Source organism: Drosophila nasuta, chromosome X (assembly GCF_023558535.2).
Source record: "Drosophila nasuta strain 15112-1781.00 chromosome X, ASM2355853v1, whole genome shotgun sequence".
Taxonomy (NCBI): domain Eukaryota; kingdom Metazoa; phylum Arthropoda; class Insecta; order Diptera; family Drosophilidae; genus Drosophila; species Drosophila nasuta.
In genome coordinates, this window is record NC_083459.1 from 12,384,835 (window position 1) to 12,408,263 (window position 23,429).

The window sequence follows — 23,429 nt, forward strand, 5'->3', positions numbered from 1 at the left end:
TGCGGGCTATTTTGGTGCGATTTATGGCAGTGTTTCGTTTGAAATTAACTGCCATGAAAGTTTCATAAACACAATCGAAACGAAACGAAACGAAACGCATAAAAAGTGCGCAGTTGCAGTTCCCGGCTGTATTTTCCGGGTTGTGTTGAGCGGGGGGGGAGGGAAGGAAAGGGCAATACACCCACCGCAGCTGGCTGGAGGAAGCACGCGGGGGAAGGAAGCGTGCGTATCTAATCTGGGTCGTAAAAAAAAACATGTTTCATGTAGCAAGCGCCTCGCTTTCCTATCTACCTCCTCCCCTTCTCCATCACTCATCATCAACAAAATACATTTTTCCATAAACTACGCGCCAAAAAATAAAAGAAAGCTACACTTGAATGTGCTCGACTGTGAGATACTCGTTACCCAAAATAATACGGTATTAATTATAAAATATACCGAATAATATACTACAAAAAAATACTAAACTATATCGAATGTCACATTCGATATATCGGTGAAGTACTTTATTCTGATATATTTTGGTTGTAACACCTTATCGATATACCAAATACACCATTCAATATATTTTAGTGGCTTGCGGTATATTATTCGATATATTTTAATACATTACTTTAAGTATTTCGACAATATATAATACCAACACAATGCGGTATTACATTTATAATATGCCAAATAATATACTACAAAAATACTAAACTATATCGAAATTCACATTCAGTATATTGATGAAGTACTTCATTCTGGTATATTTTGGTCGATATACCAAATACACCATTCGATATATTTTAGTGTCTTGCGGTATATTATTCGGCAAATTTTAAAATATAACTTTAAGTATTTCGACAATGTGCTATATTTTGACGGTATATACTAAATCACTTGCCATAAAAATACTAAAATATGTTGAATGCCATATTCGGTAGTATTCTTAAAATATACCAAAGATCATATTTGGTATGTCTACATTTGTAAATATACCATAGAGGTAAAAATATACCAAAAACAAATTAAAGCTCTATCTCTTAAAGTCTCTGAATCTCGCTGATCAAGAATACATACATATGTATAGTTTATGGGGTCGGAAATGTTTCCTTCCTAGAGCTATAATACCCTTCTACCCTTCCTATGGATAGAGGGTATAAACACGTATCATAAATAAATGGAATGGGAACGAAGTCTGTTGTCTTTTTATGTCACACTCTTTTTTATTTCTATTTCTAGTTCATTGTTATCGGCGCTCCTTAATTGTTGTTGATAATGTTAATCTAATCGAATCCAAAGCCACACTATCTATATAAATACATATATACATACACACATATATTGCAAAAGTCATATATACAATGTTGATATTGAAAGAACTCATTGTTTCTAGCATATATGTATGTAGTTACCCTACAAAAACAACAAAATCGTTAACTTGATTCCTTTACTTTATGAATCGAAATGATTCGATAGATTCATACTATCGAACGATAAACTAAGCTATTAATATTTATTTGTGGGATTAAAGTACACTTGAAGATAATTGCCAACTAGCTCATAGCCTTAGTCTCATGTTAGGGTATCTGGAAAAACGTAACTGATAGCGCCAAAGTCAACGTGACATTGTTAGAATAAAAAGGTATTTACGATCCAAACGGAATATAGGGGAGGTTTGGTTGGTCTTTTTTAAGACCAGGACTATACGATAAGACTGACGATGATGACGTTTGATTACCAGCCAATGGAATTCTTTTGATTATAAAAAGGGGAAAAAAAAACAAAAGAGAAAAGATAATAATAGTAAAGTTTGTAGCGACAACGCACATGGCGATGATTGATTCATAGATGGGGTCTAGAGATATGCCTTATCGAATACTATAATATCGCTAGATTGTGATATTTCATATTGCACGATCCAAAGATTAACAAACATACTTGTTTTTTTGTTGCTTTTGCTTTTCGAGTGTTAATCAATAGATTGTCTAACTGCGAATTGCATGATGAATAAAGCTAATAATAATACTATTTGAGAAATTGAGAACAGAAGTGTGATTATGTCAGTTGTTTTAGACACTCTTCTAGCATTTTCTTTAAACATTTCCTTGCATTGTCTTGCATTTCCCATTTCCATGCAGTTGATGAGCTAAATTGCAGTCATATATCATTGAAAGAATGACAACAAGCGACAACGACAACAATTGATGACAAACTCTCTTAATTAGTACAATTTGTGGTCTGGTCATATTGCCCACAGCACTACAAATATACCCTTCCCTTTACGTAGGATCGTTAAATTCTATTTATAGACCCTCGATAAAGTCTCAATGGTGGGGAACTGGAAACTTATCGAACATTGTAATTGATGTGGGCTCATCAAAAATGTGCAAATGTTGGGAATTTGTACAAATGTTGAAAGCAAAGTTCAGCTCTATCGAATTTGTTCTTAACTGCCTCATGACTAACAATAGGAGGGAAGGGTTTAGTTTACCCCTCTCCATTTCATTCCATTCCATTTTGGGGCGGCAGTTGGGAAATGAAAATGACTCAGTGGCATACACGCAAAGCAAAAGCTCGACAAACTGCAAAACAAACTAAAACTGAAACTGAAAACAACAACCAAATGACACGTAAGAGTGTCAAGTCTAAAGTCGGGAATACTAGCAAGCATAGACACTCATTAAACATTAATCAAATAAAGGCGAATGTCAAGAAAAATATCAAATAATGAAATTAAAGAAGTATTTATGCTTTTGAAACATTATAGATTATTATCGATAGTCTCTTTATTGTTTCATAACTATCACAAACTATCGTATAAACTGTGGAATGTCAAGGAATATACCATTAATAAAAAATTAAATATTCATTTACTTTTAGTAACTTCTCGAGATTTGCAAGATTATAAAATGTATCTATAAGATCAGGAGGTCTAAAGTTGGGAATACTTAAAGTATAGACATTCTATAATGCTGTCGATACTTTCTCGATTGTTTCAAGATTTCGAAGGAAATTTGCGAAGGAATTTTTACCAAAATTCTGTGCATTATATAAGTAAAAATTAAATATTTATTCACTTTAAGTCTAAAGTTTGAACTACTTGGAACATAGGCTCTCTATAACGTTATCGATAGGTTCTCGATAGTTGCAAAGCTATCGCAAATAATGTCAAAAATTAAAAACAAATACCAAATGATAAAATTGAATGCAAATGTTATCGATCGCATCTATCGACTAGTTGAAACTCATCAGTTTAGTGGGTATCGTAGTGTAATCGAATAGTTGCACTTTTCCAAGTGTTTTGTATCTATTTCAAGTGTCTCTGGCTGACAGTTTGTGCGTCCACCAAGTGTTGTGGTCGACGACGTCGCTCTGCTGGCGTCGCTGTCGACGTCGACGTCGACGTCGCTGTCAGGCAGGTCGTTGCAGTGCCAACCGTAGTTGAAGGTGATTTAATAATGAGACGAATACCTCTTTTGCTCTCTGTCTCGCTCTCGCCTTGGGGGGTTCCGCGTCATTTTGCATTTTCGTTTTGCACGCTGCACTTTTGCCATCTCTCTTTTACGCTTTGTTATTGTTGCGCTTATAAATAGATTGCGCTGTCGCCATTGCCTCCGTCTTCGTTAATTGCCAGGCAGTTTTGCTTTTTCTAGCTTTTCCTTTTCCTTTTGCTGTTGTTTTTTTTTCGTTTTTATTTTTTTGCCATTGCCGTTTTCGTTTTTCTTTAATTATAATTCATTACGTATGTGCATTGCATTTATTTATTGTCTTCTTCTTTTCTTCTCTATTTGTTTGCTGCTCCCCTGGCGCCCCCTAGCAGCAGTGCTATTGCACTTGCCCATGAGCTTCGACATAGGGGTAGGTCGAGGCAGGAGAGAAAAAGAGAGAGAGAGAGCGAGGCAAAGCGTCAAAAGATGTCAAAGCATTGGATCGATAAACACCTGAAGCATGATATATGACTGCGATTTATGTGACAGCTCCACAACAACAGATAGCAAAAGGACAACAGTATTTTGCTCTCTCTTTCTCTCTCTCTCTCTCTTCAACTCGATTAATTATTTAAACTCTTCGTCTTAGTTAGACATTTCCAAGTAGTTGAAAACTTTTGACATGACTCGCAATCAAATGGATACTAAAACATTCACACACAGCAGAGAGTGAAAAAAGTGAGTATTGAAAATTTTGAAGAAACAGAAAATAACAAATACATAACAAAATTTAACAAAAAATGTAGTGAAAAATCAATTGAGAAAGGTTTACAGAAAAATAGGAAATCTAGCAATACTCCAAAGATAACAAAAAAAAAAGTTTCGTATCTTCGTACAAAGCGTAATTCTACTCTTAAACTGAAAATATTTCCACTGCGTAATGTGATTTAACAACTATTCTGTAATTCTGTGGTTGCTTGTTAATTATTCAAAGCACTCTCGACCGTCTGGTTGACACTTCATTTGGGATTTCCGTTTTCCCACTTTTATTATTATTATTATTAAACCTCGTCACTACCCAGAGGGTAGAAGGGTATTATAACTTTGTGTTTCGGTTGACAATCTAACATTTTTTTTGTTCTTTGTGGTATATTTCTAATGTAATAGTATATCAAGTATAGTATTTAGTATATTTGTAGCATTTTTCAGTATTTTAATTCAGTACATTTCCAATGTAATAGTATATCAAATGTAGTATTTAGTATATTTGTAGTATTTTTCAGTATTTTAATTCAGTACATTTTAACAACATTACCTCAACGAGTAAGGGTGATATTATATCGATATACCAAACATAGTATTCCATATATTTGTAGTAGTTTTTCAGTATTTTAATTGTGTATATTTTAAGAATATTACAGCAATGGGTAATTGTGATTGTATATTAATATACCATAGAGTATTTGATATATTTATAGTACCTTTTCAGTATTTTACTGAGGTATATTTTAAGAATATTACCGCAACGGATAATAGATATATAATTAGGTATATTTGCAGTATTTGTAGTATTTTAATTCAGTATATTTGAAAAATATTACCACAACGGTTAATATTAATAGTATATAGTATATATATATAGTATATTTGTAGTATTTTAATTCGGTATATTTCTTTAGATTATTACCGCAATGGATAGCAGGTATACAATTAGGTACATTTGCAGTATATTTGAACAATATTACCACAACGGTTAATATTAATAGTATATAGGTATATTTGCAGTATTTTAATTCGGTATATTTTAAGAATATTACCGCAATGGATAACAGGTATACAATTAGGTATATTTGCAGTATTTAAATTCGGTATATTTTAAGAATATTACCGCAGCAGGTATTTCGCAGTCACATTCGCTCGACTGTAGCTTTCTTATTTGTTGTGAATTGTATATTCGACGACAAGTTGGGGAAAATTTTGCCTGAGAGTCGTCCCCCGACTTGGTTGTAACTGTAATTGCGGTTGCATCACTAACCACACTTAATAGTTGAAGCCACTTAAGATGCGAGAGAAAGAGAGAAGGCAACAACTTGGAGCTGATTACGTCGTTATGCAATCGCCAGGTGTGTGAGTGAGAGTTTTGCTCTCTTATTGCATGGCAAAAAATGTCACTCAATCACGATATTGTAAACAAAATAAAGTTACATATACATATGTACGTATTACCCTCTCAATAGATTCTGGAAATTGTAACCTGATATCTAATTAACTTGACAACGACGACGACGCATCGACAGGGCTTCGTCTTCAGTTCGGTTAAATAATACTTTTTTAGTTCTCCCCTATTACAAAGCGCCTTTGGAAAGTAAACGTATAAAAATACTACAACAGAGAGCGAGAAAGAGTATGTAAAGATAAATGCGTTACAACGATAAAAATAAAAAGCTCTTTCACAACAATGGTTACGAATCCGATTACAGAAAATAATGAGGAGGCAAAAGCAAAAGGCAACCAAGCAACATAGCTCTCGAAATGGACAAATCAAAGATAAAAGGAAGAGATGATGATGGGACAGTCAGTTATTAGCCTTTATTAACTGATTTAGTTTCTGCATATTACAGAGCAAAAATGTCAAGTATTTATGAGATTACAATTTGACGTAATTTTCGCAGCGAGCAACTTGCGAAGCTAACGCACAATCGCACAACTTTGTAGCATAATTTGAATAAAAGAAATCATGAAGAAACTTTGTAATAACATAAAAGTTGAATTTAAGAATTCAATAAATTTTCAATATTCCTAACAAATAAAACTAGCTATGTTCAAAACTTGAGATACATAAATATCTAGAGCATAGATACTTTTGAGTTGAAGACTTTCCATGCAAAAGGACTGCAAAATATGCACACAAACACATCTTCATATGTATGTATCTGTGTGAAAGTATCTGCGGTGTAGTAGGAGTAGGTTATGTATCTATGTATCTATCTGCAGCACAGCCCATTCACATTGTTGCTAAATGTGACTCGAGGGTTTACTTGCTGCTGCTGTGTTCCGTTATGTAGCTGTAACTGTATGCGTATCTATATCTCTAGTTGTATCTGTATCTGTATCTATATCTATATCTGTAGCTGTAGCTGCATGTGTATCTGATGCTGTATATCAATAACAGACACAGACACACACACACACACACAATAGTGCGATGTGCAATATGAAATGTGAGTTACAGTTGTTGTTGTTGTTGTAGTTCTTTCGCCTTTTTCCCCCCCCAAAGCAGGAGGAGAAGGAGAAGGCAAAACGTCACAAACTCTGACAAACTGAACGACGCACGTCAACGACACCCAAAGCTACATAACCAGCGTGCAAGAGCGAGACAGACAGCTCACTGTGTACGTGTGTGTGCGCCGGTCGATAAACAAAAATGACAGCAACAACAACAACAACGACAGCAGTGAAACTGGAAGACTGCGCAGTTGACAGCGCTGTCGACAGCGCAGTCGACCAGCTGATAGCTGACGTCGCTGCCCGCTGTTGCTGCTGCTGCTGCCATCGTCGTCGTCGTCGTCGTCACCGTCGCGTTTGACTCATTAAATATTTTGCAACCTTGACCGTTCGAGAGCGATTAAAATGTGTTTGTATGTGTGTGTGTGTGTGTCTGCATTGAGTATTTGTATAGTTGTTGTTGTTGCTGCTAATGTTGTTGTTGTTGTTGCTGCCGCTGCTGTTGTGTGTCATGCAAAACAACTTGAGCAAAAACCGCAGCCTACATTAAACTGAATGACTGACTGAATAACAGTCACAGATACACAGCACAGAGAAACGCAACCACACAGCTATAGATACAGCTACTGCTATAGATACAGATACATATGCAGATACTGATTCAGATACAGATACAGATACATTAACAACAACAGCCTCAGATACAGCTACAGATAAATGCATGTGAAGCTTCTCAAACGACAAAAGACTCTAGATAGTTTATCGAATGCATAATGCTCTTAAAATATACCATAATAATATACTGAAATATACCGAATGCTATATTTGCTATGACCATAGAGAACAAAATATGTCAGATTGTCAACGGAAGCAGTCTTTAAAATATACCAAATTGATATATTGAAAACATACTGAAATATACCGAATGCTTTAATTGATATATAGATATACCACTACATAAGAAATATACCATAGAGAAGAAAATATGTCAGATTATCAACTGAAGCAGTCTTTAAAATATACCAAATTAATACTGAAATCATACTAAAATACCCCGAATGACATATTTGATATATCTATATACTATTACATAAGAAATATACCATAGAGAACAAAATATGTCAGATTGTCAATGGAAGCAGTCTTTAAAATATACCAAATTGATATATTGAAAACATACTGAAATATACCGAATGTTTTAATTGATATATAGATATACCATTACATAAGAAATATACCATAGAGAACAAAATATGTCAGATTGTCTGCCGAAGCAGTCTTTTTTTATTTATTTTCCTTAAAATTTTCAATAAATATTTATATTTTCAAAAAATATAATATATTTATTTTCAATAAAGAAACCTAGAAGTTTTTTACTAGAATCTACACAAATTTTAATTTCGAAAACACAAATGAAATTTCCATTACATATTATTGTATTTTCTTAAAAGATGCTTGAGCTGAAGTCCACAAAATAACAAATTTTTTTTTGTAGTATAAATTTATAATATATCGCATACAGGGTATCATAGCTTTAGGCTGGCTCGTGAGGTTGTAGTTTTTGTTTTTCTTTTCTTTGTTGTATTATATTCGTTATTCGTTATTGTTTATGCAGCCTCGCCTCGAGTTCAATGCAAATATTTGGACAACGACAGGAAACGGGCCAAAAAGCGACAGAAAAAAAAGTGGAGAAAAACCAACAACGAAAGGCTGCGAAAAATACAAAAACACACAAAAAAAAAAGTACACAATAACACATGTGTATTTAAAGCCAAACACAAATAATGAAAACAAAATCGAGCTGTGTGAGACAATGATTACAACAATAAACATAAGCTTCTCTTCGCAGTTGCGTGAAGTGTGAAACGCAGTTTCTGGATTTCTGGATTTTTGTGTCATTCTCCATTTCGATATCGCAATCGCTGCAATCGATAATTTCGCGGAATCGCGAAACCAAGTCTCTTATGACATTCTAATGAATGTCAAATTGGCTGTGCAATTGTAATAACATTTGCATTAGCTACAACAATTCCCATTTCCAGGCAACTGTCGACTGTAGAACCAATCATTAAATGTCCATTAAACAACTGAAGTTCCCCCCCCCGTCAACCTCACCACACCGCTTCATTCCATTCCATTCCATTTTTCCCCATCAAGAGCCCAACACTAACAAATTGCTTCGGAGTGAGGGGTTCGTTTATTGTCTGACATCAATCAATTGTAGATTGAAACAAGCACAGAAAAAAAAAGAAACGACAACAAAAGATAATTTTGAAAAAAAAAAACATAAAAAGAGAATGGAACATGCTCGAGAGAGTGAGAGAGAGAGAGAGGTAGGGAATTGTGGGTGTAAATGTCCATTTGAAATGGATTTGATTACGCTTGGACAATTAGATTGCAGATGCTAGATGCTAGCACTAACGTTGGAACATAATCAATATATCCAGCGATGACTACAATAAACGTAATTAAACGTGAAGCAGAACTAATAAATTTGATAAAAATCGAAATATCAAAAAGGTTCAATTCTTCTTTTGTTACTTTTCGTGATTCTTAAATGGGACTAATAAGAAAGCTACAGTCGAGTGTGCTCAACTTTAAGATAGCTGCTATCCATTTTCAAGACAACCATATTCTAAAAAATAACAAATTAAAATTTAATATTTGCTTTATCGATATAGTACTACATTCAGAATATACCATAAGGTCTAAAATAGACCATTGTGTATTTGGTATATTCGTATTCAAATATATACCAAATTGGTATACCAAAAAATACTAAAGTATAGCGAAGCTTATATTTGCTATTTCGATATAGTACTACACTCCAAATTCACCATAGAGTACAAAATATACCATAGTATATTCTATATAATGATACTACAACATTCAAAATATACCATAAGGTCTAAAATAGACCATTGTGTATTTGGTATATTCATATAGTCACATTCAAATATATACCAAATTGGTATACCAAATAAATACTAAAGTATACCGATATAGTACTACACTCCAAATATACCATAGTATATTCTATATAATGATACTACTACATTCAAAATATACCATAGAGTACAAAATATACCAGATTGTCAGTCAAATCAACTCTAAGAACCGATTGCAGTAGATGGGTATAAAAATAAACATAAGAAAAAACCTTTCTACACATACGCAGTTTTTCGTTACCCTACCTCGTGTCGAGTCCAACTAATGGAAAGTATTGAGTGTTTTGCTTACAATTTTTAGTTTTATTTCTTCGTTGTCGTTGGACAAACATTGAACCCACTTTTGTTTGCCCTTTTATTCCCCGCTTAGAACACAAACTACGACGAGCAGAAAAGTTATGAATGTACACAACAATCGAATCGAATAGAATCAAATTGAAAATTGAGGGAGGAACTACAGCAATCGATCAATAATAACTATGGGCGGCATAAGGCATTATTCCCATGGCATTTTGTTGTTGTTGTTGTTGTTGTTGTATGTTTAGCTTTCATCGCCGCTGCTTTTATTATTTGCATTATTTATGATAGTTTAAGGAAAGTTTTCTTCAAGTGCCTTCACACTGACTAACAAACGACGACGGCGCTCCACTTCCTATTCATCATCATTAGCATTTGCATTATTATTGTCATTATTATTACGATTATCATCTTTAATCTTTGCTCAAATCGTTTTGGACTTGCGTTTAAGATTCTCTTCTTTTTTTTTTTTTTTTTTTGCGTTGGCTTAAACGACCTTTGCAAATTACAAAGTGAAACCAGTTTAACCGCCAAGCTAACGTTATTTCCCCGCCACAGCAGTTGACCCCTCTCTCTCACTCTCTCTCTATCATGCTCGCTCTCTTCATGACATTTTCCAGTCGTCGACTTCTTTTGCGGTCGTCCGTTGTGTGCAGCCATTTAGCTCTCTAATTGCTGTCATTCAAAAACAACAGCAAACTAGAAAAAAGACTTAAACAACTACAAAAGAAAAAAACAGAGCAAAAAGAACAAAGCAAAGACTGAAAAATAAGTTAACTCTGGTCAAAAAAAGCTGCTGTTACTCATTCTGTGTGCTACCCAAAAAAGAAGCAGAAAACTCTGGGGAATAGTTATAAGTGATGGAAAACCATCGATACACACTTCAGTATACTATCGATGAGTTTCGATAGTTCAGAAAATACTTTGTGTACAAAATAAATCGATATACCAAATATATACTTAGGAATACTTAAGTATATTAGTTTGGTATATATGTAGAATATGGTTTAATTGAAAATGAGCTTCCTTATTCGTTTTTACATTGAAGAAGCAAGAATAATAATGAATAATTTAAAATATGAGAAATAAATAAATAAATAAAGAAATGCTAGTAAAGGTAACCAAAGTTAGGCGATTAATTCACATAAACATTTTTAGCATATATTTGATATTGATCGATATATCGAATAGAAACATCAATGAACATCGATATAAGTAAACCTTATACATAAAAATATATTCGTCCTCCCTCTCTATCGTCCTGTTTTTTGCTGTTTTATATTGCGGCAGGTCAATAGTGTCAAATTACGTATAATTATTTTTAACTTGAGCGAAATGTGCGTGTTCTTGCCTCCTCCCTCGCTCACTCGCTCGCTTCCCCCTCACTCTCTAGCCGCTTCAATGCTCTGCACTCTTCACACTCCACTTAGTCATCGCCATTCAACGTTCGACGCTCAACATTCGTCTTTGTCTTGTGGCTTTTAAGTGCTTCCCACTTTGCCTAACCGCAAAACTAGCAACAACAACAATAACGAATCGTCATCATCATCATCAACAACTACACGAACAACAACAACTACTACAACCACAACAAAACACATTTGCGACTCTTGTTTCGCTTTCCGGGTCGTAATACTTCGTCGTCGTCGTCTTCCTCAATCTTCTTTCATCTTCTACCTCATCCACCACTATTTTTTGCTTCTTCTTTTGTCTGTTTTGCCTGTCTCTCTGACTAATAATCTCTTTGCTCCTCTTAAAAAAAAAATGAAATAAAATAAAATTTCGGCATGTGTTTATATAGAATAATTAATGATATACGAATGTGTGTGTATGTGTGTTCGTGGAATGAAAGTATTTGAAATATTTTTCAACATATTTTGAAGGTCAGCGAATTCTTGACTTTTATCGCAATTTACGTGAGGTTTCTACTCTTAACGTTTTGTGCATTATTTATGATTATTTTTGTAACGTAACTTTTTACTTTAACAAGTGCAACAAGCACTTCTGTTCTGTTTGCTATTGTAAATACTCTTATTACATAATAATAATAAACAGTAAATATTTGTGTGTTCCACACATGGGAAGAGAATTAGTTTACTCGTCGTAATACTATTCTAGACCCTGTCCCTGAGTAATTATAATGCACATTTCAATATTTGTTTATATGAGCGTTTTGCACAATAACCTTATTATTGTACAAAAAGATAATAATTTATAACATTTTCTGGGCCGTTTGGCGGCAAAAACTATTGTATATCAAATATTGCTAGTTTCCTAGCTGTTATCGATTTGTTTACTCTATTCTTTATTCAACGTTTTTCAGATTAACTTTACATTTCTTTTATTTATAGTATGCATTTCGATAGAATAAGAAATACCCTAACATCAGAGCTCAACTCGCTTAACTGTGCTTTAGACGTAGTTATCGATAATTATCGATACTTACGACTTCCTAGTTCCCTAGTTGTTATCGAAATTTATCAATCCATTTTGTATATCAAATATGGCGCTTTTCACGGCGAATTGCTAGTTTCCTAGATGTTATCGATTTATTTACTCTATTCTTTATTCAACGTTTTTCAGAATAACTTTAGAGAAGAATACATTCCTTTTATTTATTATCATTTCGATAGAATAAGAAATACCCTAACATCAGAGCTGAACTCGCTTAACTGTGCTTTAAACGTAGTTATAGATAATTATCGATACTTACGACTTCCTAGTTTCCTAGTTGTTATCAATATTTATCAATCCATTTCTTCTAGCATCTTTTTTTTACCTAACGTTTTTCAGAATAACTTTTCATTCCTTATTATATTTTTGATAGATGAAAATTGGTTTGGAAAAAGAATGTACCTAAATAACCATGACAACTCAACTCGCTTAACTGTGCTTTTGTCACAGTTATCGATAATTATCGATACGCTCTATTATAGTATGCATATTACTTTGTCCTTTACGACTTCTTAATTTCCTAGTTCTTATCAATAATTATCAATCCACTTTTTCAAGACTCTATTTTTTACCTAAAGTTTTTTTCAGAATAATTTTTCGAGAATAATTCATTCCTTTTACTTATTATATTTTTGATAGATGAAAATTGGTTTGGAAAAAGAATATACCTAAATAACCATGACAAGTCAACTCGCTTAACTGTGCTTTTGTCACAGTTATCGATAATTATCGATACGCTTTATTTATTATACGCTGTGAAGTGTTTGACACTCGCTCCACTTTATTGCCAATAGTCTGCTGATTTGCGTTCTCAGCTCTCTTCTCCTCCCTTTTCTCGTCCACTTTCTCCACACAGACACACACACACATGCACGCAAATCTCTTAAGCTATCAGCAAATGCATGCCATCTCTTTCTGTCTTTGACTTTGCCTTTGCGCCGCGCCGCTTGCTTATCGCAGACAGCTCGCTATTTGGGTTGCCGCTGCTGATCCGCATGTAGCTTCTTATCGCCAAACTAGAGCAGAGACGAAGTGAAGAAGAAGTGCAGCCGCAAAGCGGGGTTGGCAAGTGGAGCAAATGAGTTGTGAACGAGGAAAGAGCAAAGAGCAAAGAGAGGGGTGAGTGCGTTTGTCAATGGCCGCGAAAGGCGCGAATGCAAACAGGAAATGAGCTTGCTGCGGAAATAATGTGAATTGAAGAGAAGCGAAGAGAGAAGAAGGAGAGAGCGAGAGGGCACGCGAATGGATCACTATGTAAAGTAAGTAAACTAAAAGAGTGTGTGTTGTTGTTGTGGACTCACCTATGAATCGGCGATGCACTGGCAGCTGACAGCCGTTGTTGATACGCAGACATATTCGCAGCCTGCTGTTGTTGCTGTTGCTGTTGTTTTTGTTGTTGCTGCTGCTGCTGCTGTGCTGCTTTGTTTTGCTGCTGATTAGGCGCTGTTGTTTGAGGATGTTGCTGCTGCTGTTGCTGGTGTAGATGATGGGACGTTGGTCCATTATCATGCACTTGATGCGACGCAGCATTTGTTGCAGCCGCGTTGTGCTGCTGCTGTTGCTGCTGTTGATTGCTGGCAACACGTTGCTGCAACTGCTGCTGCTGCTGCTGATGTTGTTGTTGTTGTTGCTGGTGATGAAGATGAAACTGTTGCTGTAGTTGAAGCTGCGAATGTTGCTGCTGCTGATGTTGTTGTTGTTGCTGTTGTTGTTGCTGCTGCTGCTGTTGTTGCTGCTGCTGCTGTTGCTGCTGTTGTCCACCGTTTGTGGCGTTGTTTGTGGGCGGCGGAGCACCGACCTGCACTGAAGAGGAGCGTATAGCTGCTTCCATTTCATGCCGAACTCTTTTGGCTTAAACACTTGTTGTTGCGCTCAGAATTGGATGTTGTTTCAATTGTGGTTGCTGCTGTAAATGATGTCGAAGTGTTGCTTTTGCTGCTCTTGTTATAGTAGTTGTGGTTGTTGTTGTTGTTTTCACTGGGCTGCTCAAATGCAACAGCATTGCACTGCAACATATTCACAACATCTGTACTGTTTCACTTGTTTATGTTTGTTGCTGTTGTTGTTGTTGTTGTTAACACTTTTGTTGCAACAGCAACAACAAATTGCTTTGTCGCCACTTAAAAGACGCCATGCAGCAGTGGCTGCTTTTTTGGCTCTTGCACTTGCATATTTATATACTTAGTTGCTCTTGTTGTTTAATGCACTCACACAATCAATTTTTTGTATTTGTTATATTTCTTTTCTTTTATTTTAATTTTTTCTTCTTGTTGCTACTAATTTAATCATTTGCCTATTTACACACATACTGCGAGTGCTGCAAAATAAAAGATAAAAAAAAAGCCATTGAGAATTTGTGGATTTAAAGCTCACAACACAACAAAACTGAACACAGCGCGCACGCACACGTGAAGTGCGGCAACAGCGCAACGCGTCGCTATGTTGCCATTTTACACGCGCTTTTTTTTCCTTTTGCTTTTCGCAATTCCGATTGTTGTTATTGCACCACTTGAAAAAAAACATATTTTTCGAAACTTGAAAAAAATTGAACAAATAAACTATTTTAGACCCCGAAATTTGTTGCCAGCGAACTTCGAGAGTCGACGAAAAAAAAAACACGAACAAATTAAATAATTGAAAGCGTCGAAAACTTTTTCAGCACACAAATTTTTTGACACATATTTTGTTGCAATTTCCGAGAATGTGGGTGGACAGTGAATGTGAATCTGAGTGTGTATGTTTGTATACGTGTATGTGTGTGTGTGTGCATATTTCTCTCCTCGACCTCCCCTCCTGCGACGTTCTCGCTCTTTTTGCAGCTATCTCTCTCTTCCTGACGTGTACACGAATTAAGCGACTAAAACAAACGTAACGTAGAACGCGACGACGCACGAAATGCCACGAAAAATGTGTTTGAAGCAACAACAACAAAAAACTTTTCCATTAATTAACAACTTTGCACACTTTATTTATTTCTTTTATTATTATTTATTATACATATGTGTATTTCTTTTTTTTTCGTTGTTGGTCATTGCTTTACTTTTGCTTATCATCTTCGGCATTATCACACGACTTGAAAGAAAACTTAAAAAAAAAATCGCAACACAAAACAAAAAAAAATACGATTTTTTTTTCTTTTCTTTTGAAATTATTTTCCTTTTTCGTTTGTCATCCACACAACCTGCAATAAGAGAAAAGAGCAAAGCAAATTCTTTGATTAATTGCCAATTTCGATAAGGTATACAAAAAAAGAAAAGAAAAAACAAATAATGCCGATAATCAGCGTAAAATACGAGACAAAGATAAAGGAAAATACGTAGTACAATGTACATACATATGTACATATAAAGATAGAAACATTATAGGGATTAATCACATTACATTTTGCACTAAAAGTCATTATATTTTCTTTAATATACGCTAACTTAGCTATGCAAATTCATGGTGACGATTAAACCTGAAATTCTACCATTTTTAAAGGTTATTTGAAATTTCCGATGAAGAAAAACTCTTTTTGTGATAATAAATGTTAAAGAAATATTAAAGGCGTAAAGTGAATTCCAAAATTCATTACGCCATTTAAATTTGAATCTCATTTATTGCATAGAATTCGACTCACAATTTTTTGCAGGTTGCTCAAAACGAGTAAAATATTTCAATTGGATAAACATTTTAAAATAAACAAAAGCCACTTAAGCCGTGGAGCTTATAAATGCATTCGTGCATTTGGAAAATCAAAATACAATGCAAATTCTTTGAGGATTGTTTATTATTGGCAGCGCAAAATAAAAATGTTCGTTCTAAATAATACGAAACATTTATTCAAAAGAAAATATGGTACATATATAGCATTAAGAATAAATGTTGAATATTTTTAAAACAGTTTCATTGTATTGTTTCACTTAAAAAATGTTTCTATCAAATGAAAACATACTAAATCAACTGTTTTGTTTGATTTCTTTGATGTGAAATCTCATAGTTTTGGTCTGACTCGATAAACTGATACAATGAAAATATACATATGTGTTCGTTTGAATGCACTTACAACACTAATCATGTTGTTGTCGTAAGTCACGACAATCTCAATTGCCGCTTTGCAATCGCACAGCCTTTGATAAGCTATCTCAGCAGGAGCTTAAGGCATTTTTGATTGCTTATCAATGAACAAGTCGTGTGAATTAAAGGCCAAAATTAGCCCAAATAACATTAATTTCACTCGCACAAACACACGCACACACACACACGCGTTGAATCGAGGCTTTTCCCCCGTATTCCCCTCTGTTCCAACACAGACCTAAACAGTCAGTGCCAGACCATTACAAAAAGTTATGTGTATGTAGTGTGTATGAAAAACAGAAATCAGCAGTAAAAGCAGAAGCAGCGCAGCAGCAGAAAGTAGCTTGCTGGCAGCAATATCAGAAAGCAGAAGCAGAAACAGAAACAGAAAAAAAAAAGCTGAGGCCGGTGTCGACAAACTGCAAACTGAAAAATGAAACTTGGCAACAGCGCGCGGCCACATGTTTTGCTCGCTAAACGTTGCCGTTGTTCGCTGCTGCTGGTCAGCAACATTTTTGTTTTTAATGAAAGCAATTAAACTGCACAGCCACAAATAAATAAAACACAATAACAACAATAACAAATAACAGCTGGCAAGCAAACAAATACAACAATAATAACAACAATTCGCAATTCGCACACACAAACAAATAAACAACACTCACACAATTACGGGAACTGGCAACTTTAGTAAATTAAATTCACACTATGAAAATTGCACAGAAATTGAATTGAATTTAAGCAAACGGCAAAAACTCTCATACAAACACACACATACAGACGAAAATTAAGCACGAAATTCCACAATCAAGCAAAAAAAAAGAAAAAATCAGCCAAGCGTCGCAACGACAAAAACTAAGCAAAAGCAGCGACGTCGGCAGCAATAAAAATACACAGTGCCAACAGCGGCGCGTTAGCAACGTTGCCAAACTTCACACAAAGCTGAAAAAGACAGCAAAAAAACAACAACAACAAAAAACTTAAGCACGCGTAAGATTAAAGCAGCGACAGCGACGCTCACGTCGACCAGCCAAATGCGCTGTTGACAATTTTCAGCAGCCCCAGCGCAAACAAATTAATAAAAATAACAACACACGCACACCACCACCATCAACCCAACCAACAGCAGCGGCAGCAGCAGAAGCAAAAGCAGCGCAGCAACAACAACAAACTCAGCAGCAGACGACGGCGATGACAATATGAAAGAGGCTTAAAAACTATACGTGAAAAGAAACAAGCAAAGCAGCGACGTAGCAGCGCAGCGCTGCGCAACCAGCATCGATGCCAACAGCGTTATAATAATAATAATAATAATAATAGCATAAAAAGAAATTATAAAAAAAAATCAACCAACTCGAAGCAAAAGCAAAACAAGCAAGTAAAAAAAAAAAAATGATGCCGCGCGGCAGCAACAACATCTGCCATGAGCGAGAGAGCGAGATAGAACACGTTGTGCGCAAGCCAAAAGAGTCAGTGTAAGTGAGAAGCAAACAAAACGAACAAAAAAGAGAGGGAGAACAAATAAGCAAGCAAAAGCAAGCGACGAAACGACGACCGAGCAATCGACCGACCGACCGAACGTCTGGCAATCAGTCGGTTGGTCGTTTTGCCGGTTCGTTCATTTGTTCGTTCGTTCGTTCGTCGTTGTCGACACAAAGGAGGGGCCAAAGCGGGTGGGCTATGGGCCACTGCTGAGGTTGAGCAAAAACAGAGAGCAACAACGCGGGAACTTGAACACACAGTCAGTCATACGTACAGACATACATATTTACGGCACACAGACACATTCATGCAAAGCAAACAGCAGGCAGGCACCCAGTAAGCATTTCGAATCTAAAAAGAGTCTTCCAACTGATGAATACACGGTCATATATTTAAGATCGTGCTTCTAGTCATTTAAACAGTTGTTGAGTCCTACTTCAATCATTTGAGAATCTCAATCGAACCAAAATTGAGTCTTTAAGAGACACATTTAATCTTATATTAAATCGGTCGTTAAAAATAAATAAAATATTTTTATTTATTATATTTTTTTTTTAAATATGAATGCACAAGTAGAATTTTTAATTGCATTTAAGTCATATATTTGCAAGACTCTTATTTTAATCATACTGGAGACAATTCTTTTTGATTATCAAAAAGGTACAAATATGGCTTCCCGATGATTGCAGGCATCCAATGATCTTACAATTGCTTGCTGGGCATAAATTCGAAGTTGCTGCGCAGCAACGTTTTATATGTATGCGAGTGTTGTTTGTGGATTCGTATTGGTTATGCGGCGAGCGGGTGACGCAACAGCAAGTGCAAGGCGGCGGGCAGGCAGCGCCGTTGGCAACTGAATACGACACACACAAGCACACAACACAGATACACGACGCACACATTCACATGCACATTTATACAGCAGACACAAAACTCGCAACGTCATAACGAGTGGTGCGACAGAATGAAACAACCGAACGACTGTGCGACCGATCAACCGACCGACCAAACGACCGACCGAACGACACTTCGTCAGTAAGTCGTGCATAGTGACGTGCACAAAAATTCCCCGAGCAGCGCTGCTGTCGTTGTCGTTGTTGCTTTTGCTGTTCTATTTGTATTTGTATGATTGTCTGTGTACGAGTTCATGCCTGTGTGTCTGTGTGTGTGTGCATGAAAAATGATAGGGAGACGACGTTGAGCAGCAAACGAGTCTAACGAGTATAAAACGCAAGCAGTAAACACACGGTGAGTAGCTCTTAGTGGGCCTGGGGAGGGTGCAAGGGGACAGGCGCGCAAGGTGAAACGTAAAAAATACCGAGTATAAGAAGCAGACTCGTACACACACACACACATACAAAGAGTCTGTATAATAATAATAATAATTGTGGAGCATTGGCGCGCTGGCATAAAATCCACACACACATATACATACACATACACATACATTTACGTGCTTGTTGGACTGCTGTGTGCGTGTGTGTGGGCGTCAGAGTGCCCAAAATATGTACAGTAAAATATTCACAACGGCCGAAAATGAAATGAAATGAAAAAGAGAGCCAAAGCGAAAAGAGAGAGAGAGAGAGAGAAACACAAACAAAACAACAACAAAATCACGAGTAGGCCGAAAGCAATTTATTTGAGATAGCAGCCCCCCTCTGCCACAACCGCCACACCATCGTCGCAGTCGCCGTCGCCATCAACGTTGGCTGCCTTCCCGCCTGCTGCTGTTGTTGTTGCTGCTCGACTGCGCTGCTGCTGCGCTGTTGCTGTCGAGTAAAGTAAAGTATTGATTTTTCGTTGCGAGCTTTAATTTAGTCCGCCAGCTTTTATTTTCTTCTTTTTTCTTTTTTTTATTTCTGTATGTGTATGTGTGCGTTGTTTTTGTTGCGTGCGTGTGTTTTTATCAGTTATTACTCTAGTTGTTATTCTTGTTGCCGCCGCTGCCTGTGCCTCTGCTCTGCTGCTGTTTGCATCGTACATATTTTATGATTTTTGTACAAAAATAAGCGCATGTGAACGCGAATGAAAAACGTGTTTTTTCCAACATGAAAATGTGTCGTAGGTTTTGCGTGCTTTTAAGTGTGTGTGTGTGTGTGTTTAGCTTTCACAGCAACAACAAAAACTCTCCCTCTCTCTTGCTCTTTGACTTTTGCCGCTTCTTCTTCTTCTTCTTGGGCTTCTGCTGCTGGCAACAAAGTGCAACAGTAAAAGCAAATGCAACAACAACGAACGGCAAAACGCATATGCTGCACACATGTGTCCAAAGGGGAGTATGTGAAATTAGTTAGGGTTGCTCTGCACATACACATACACACACACATACAGACATTTTGCACACTTTACTCCCACACATGTTGCCTGGCAACGAAGCAAAATTCGAATGCTAAAATGATTTCATATATTGCAAAAAAGGAAAAAGCTAACGCAAAGTTTGCTCGACTACGAGGTACCCGTTGACTGTAAATCTATGTGACCAGAGCTTCACTTAATATTCACATTACAATAAAATATTTGCATTCCTAGTCCCATGTCATTTTCTTTATGTTTTCTCTTTCGTTAAATTATAATACCCTTTTACTCATATGTCTATAGGGTATTGAAATAAAGCAGCAACACATTGCGTCGTTGGCTCTCGTATCCCTCGATAGTCGCCCTTTTGCTCTGTTTCTTCATTTCTTTTTGTTACTAGCAAACATCCTTATTCCATATTTCTTTTACATGAATTATTGGGATTTCATGTTATTTCCAGTACAATCCGCATAAGAATCGCAACGACTTAACGAGACTTTTCCACTACGCAGCAGAAATAAAAAATATTACAAGAGGGAGAAGGATTTCAATGCAATTTCAAAAACATAATCAAGTTATACTTTAATATGAATTCACTGGAACCTAACGCAATCAAGCGTAGAAAAGTGAAATCAGGTGGATGAAAAGGCACGTATGTATGTATGTATCTCACTTTGTTGCTACCTCAAGTTGAAAATGTTCTACATAAAATAATATTTTCATTATTTCTTCGTTCAGAGCAGTTTTCTTCAAATATAAAAATATACATTTTAATTTAGCTTTTTGTTTTATTCTTGTGGAGTTAGACACAAAATATTACACTATTCTAAATCGAATGGTAAATAAAGAATTTTATTCCAGTTTGTTAGCTTAATTCTTAATTTTTAAGAACAACATTTTAAAAGTTTTTTTTTTATATACCGTTAAAAGAATTTAAATGAAGGGATTTGGTATAGGAAATTGCTTTTCTATCCACCTAAAAACCATTTAAAAAATCAAGTTTCTGAGCATGCATGAAGAATAAAACAGAAAAAGATTTGACAGAAATAAACCAGTTACAAGATTTGATGCATACCAAATAGCGGAATGTAAATGTGAATTTGGAATTGGAATTGTTATTCTTCAAGGTATGGCTAGCATATTCATTAGAATTTGGAATGCCCTCAAAATATAAATTTTATAATATAAGCAGTCAAGAGAATTTTCAGTATTGGGAATTGCGAATAGAATAAAATGTTGTCTTTAAGCACAGAATATCATATTGTAAATTAAAGCTCAGACCCACTAAAACGCTGAAGGGGTTTTCATTATCTTAGGCGCTTTCATCTCAAGTATTTCAGCAACCCAAAAAAAAAAATACTTGACATAACACGAGTTATGTCATGTTTCTGTGGGTTTTCTCTCTATTCGAGAGGCAACAGCATTGCTTCTCAAATAATTCACATAATTAACGAATCCCGTAGAGTTATTACCCTCGAAACCAAAAAAACCAAAAAGAACCGATGAAAAAAGCAAGCAACCCCCTGAAAGTAATCTTGAATTTAAGGGGAGCGTTAGGCATGAGAGGGAAGAAGAGAACAGTAATAAAACCAGTTTTCAACATTCTTTTGCATGCCATTCAGATGTGAATTCTGGTTATATGGGTTATGAAGATAGAGACAGACGGACAACAAAAAAGAAAAAGAGAGGTACAGAGACAGAGTGAGGTAGTTTGCTCTATAAAGCGATTCCCGGATGCGTTTGTCAACGAATTTTGCAATAGATCATCATAATTAACACTATATCATTTTATTTCATTTAATTGGACTTTGCGTCGTCATTCTCTTGCTCTCTTCCTCTTTCTCTTTCTCTGCTGCTGCTTCATTGCAGTGTCAATTGTTTTTAATATTTGCTCTGTGTGTGTGTGGACATAAAAATTCCATTAAAGTGTCAAGTGACAGGTCTCTCTCTCGCTCTCTCTTTCTCTCGCTCGTTCTCATACTCTCAGCTGTTTTGGTAGTTGCTCTATCTCTGTCCCTGGCAAAAAGATTCCTTAATGGTTCATCCAGATGACGTTGTTTTCTTTTCTTTTCTTCTTCTTCTTTGTCTTGCTTTCTTTCATTCTTTCCTTTTTTTTCCTGTATTTTTCGGCAATTCGCGAGCTGGGCGTCTGGGTGTGGCACACACACACACACAGACACACACACACACATATGGCATAACTGTGAAAAGTGGTGAGCCGGCCGGCTGGCCGGCAGGGGGCGCCACCTGACATGCCATAAATATGGGCAAACGGCTTAAATTGCTGTAATTTAGTTTGCATATTTTACACGAAGCCAACAAGCGACCAATCAACAACAATGCAAACTTATTACACATAGATAGAGGCGAGAAAGAGACACACATTCATTTGTATGTATCTCTTTGCACTTTGTGTAAAAAAAAGGGGGCATTAGCCGGGGTGGAGGCCTTTTCAAATTGCAGTTAATTTTTCGCCTGACGTCGTCGTTTGCCGCAAGGGGGCACAAAAAAAAAAGTCACAAGGACGTTCCGCGCGGCCGCAGGAGTAAATGAAATAGAATGATACAATGCGACGTTGCCAAATTTCATGCCCAAAAAAAACATAGAACGCGTAGCTCTATCGTTGTTATTGTTGCCTCTGCTGTTGCTGCTGTTGGCTTCTGGGTAAAAAGGAAAAATCAATAGGCGATTGCGATTGCATTTAAATGAACTCGAGGAACAAGAGAGAAAAAAAAAAACGAGGAGCAGCGCAGTGAAGGAAGAAGAAGCAGCAGCAGCAGCGGCAGAGACAGCGCAGAAGAAAACGGCAAAATTCTATGGCTAGGGAGAAGGGGTGGTGCGAAACCGGTTGAACAAGAAATTCTACGTGTGGCGGTTCCACAAGCAGACTGCAACAACAAAAAAAGCACCACAGCACAAAACGAGAGACAGAGAAGCCAATAACAACAACAGCCAGAAAGAAACTGAAGTGAAGAGAAGAGAAGCAAAGAAGAAGGAAAACCACAGGCCACGTATGCTGTCCGTCCGTCCAATCTGTCTCTCTCTCTCTATATATATATGTATATCAATATCCATATTAAGCATAAACTGAAGAAAGAAATTTGTTAAACAAAATAAAAAAGAAAAGAAACGAGAAAAGGCAGAAGAGAATAAGTAATATTTGCATAATTTAAATGCCAATTAGCAGAGCACAAAAAAAAAAATTAAAAATTCAAGTCGAAAAAGCTATAAATAAATACATATGTTATAAGTACACACATAT

The 23,429-nt window shown here is 36.1% G+C and overlaps 1 protein-coding gene across 1 annotated transcript in view; it reads right to left on the reverse strand.

Annotated features, from left to right (window-relative positions):
• LOC132796247 (uncharacterized) overlaps positions 1-23,429 on the reverse strand; it is a 69,212-nt gene that overhangs the window by 41,539 nt on the left and 4,244 nt on the right. Inside the window, exon 2 of the mRNA XM_060807338.1 lies at positions 13,639-14,654. Within this exon, the coding sequence (XP_060663321.1) occupies positions 13,639-14,168 (530 nt within the window). The 5' untranslated portion in view covers positions 14,169-14,654. The remainder of the gene's footprint in view (positions 1-13,638; positions 14,655-23,429) is intronic.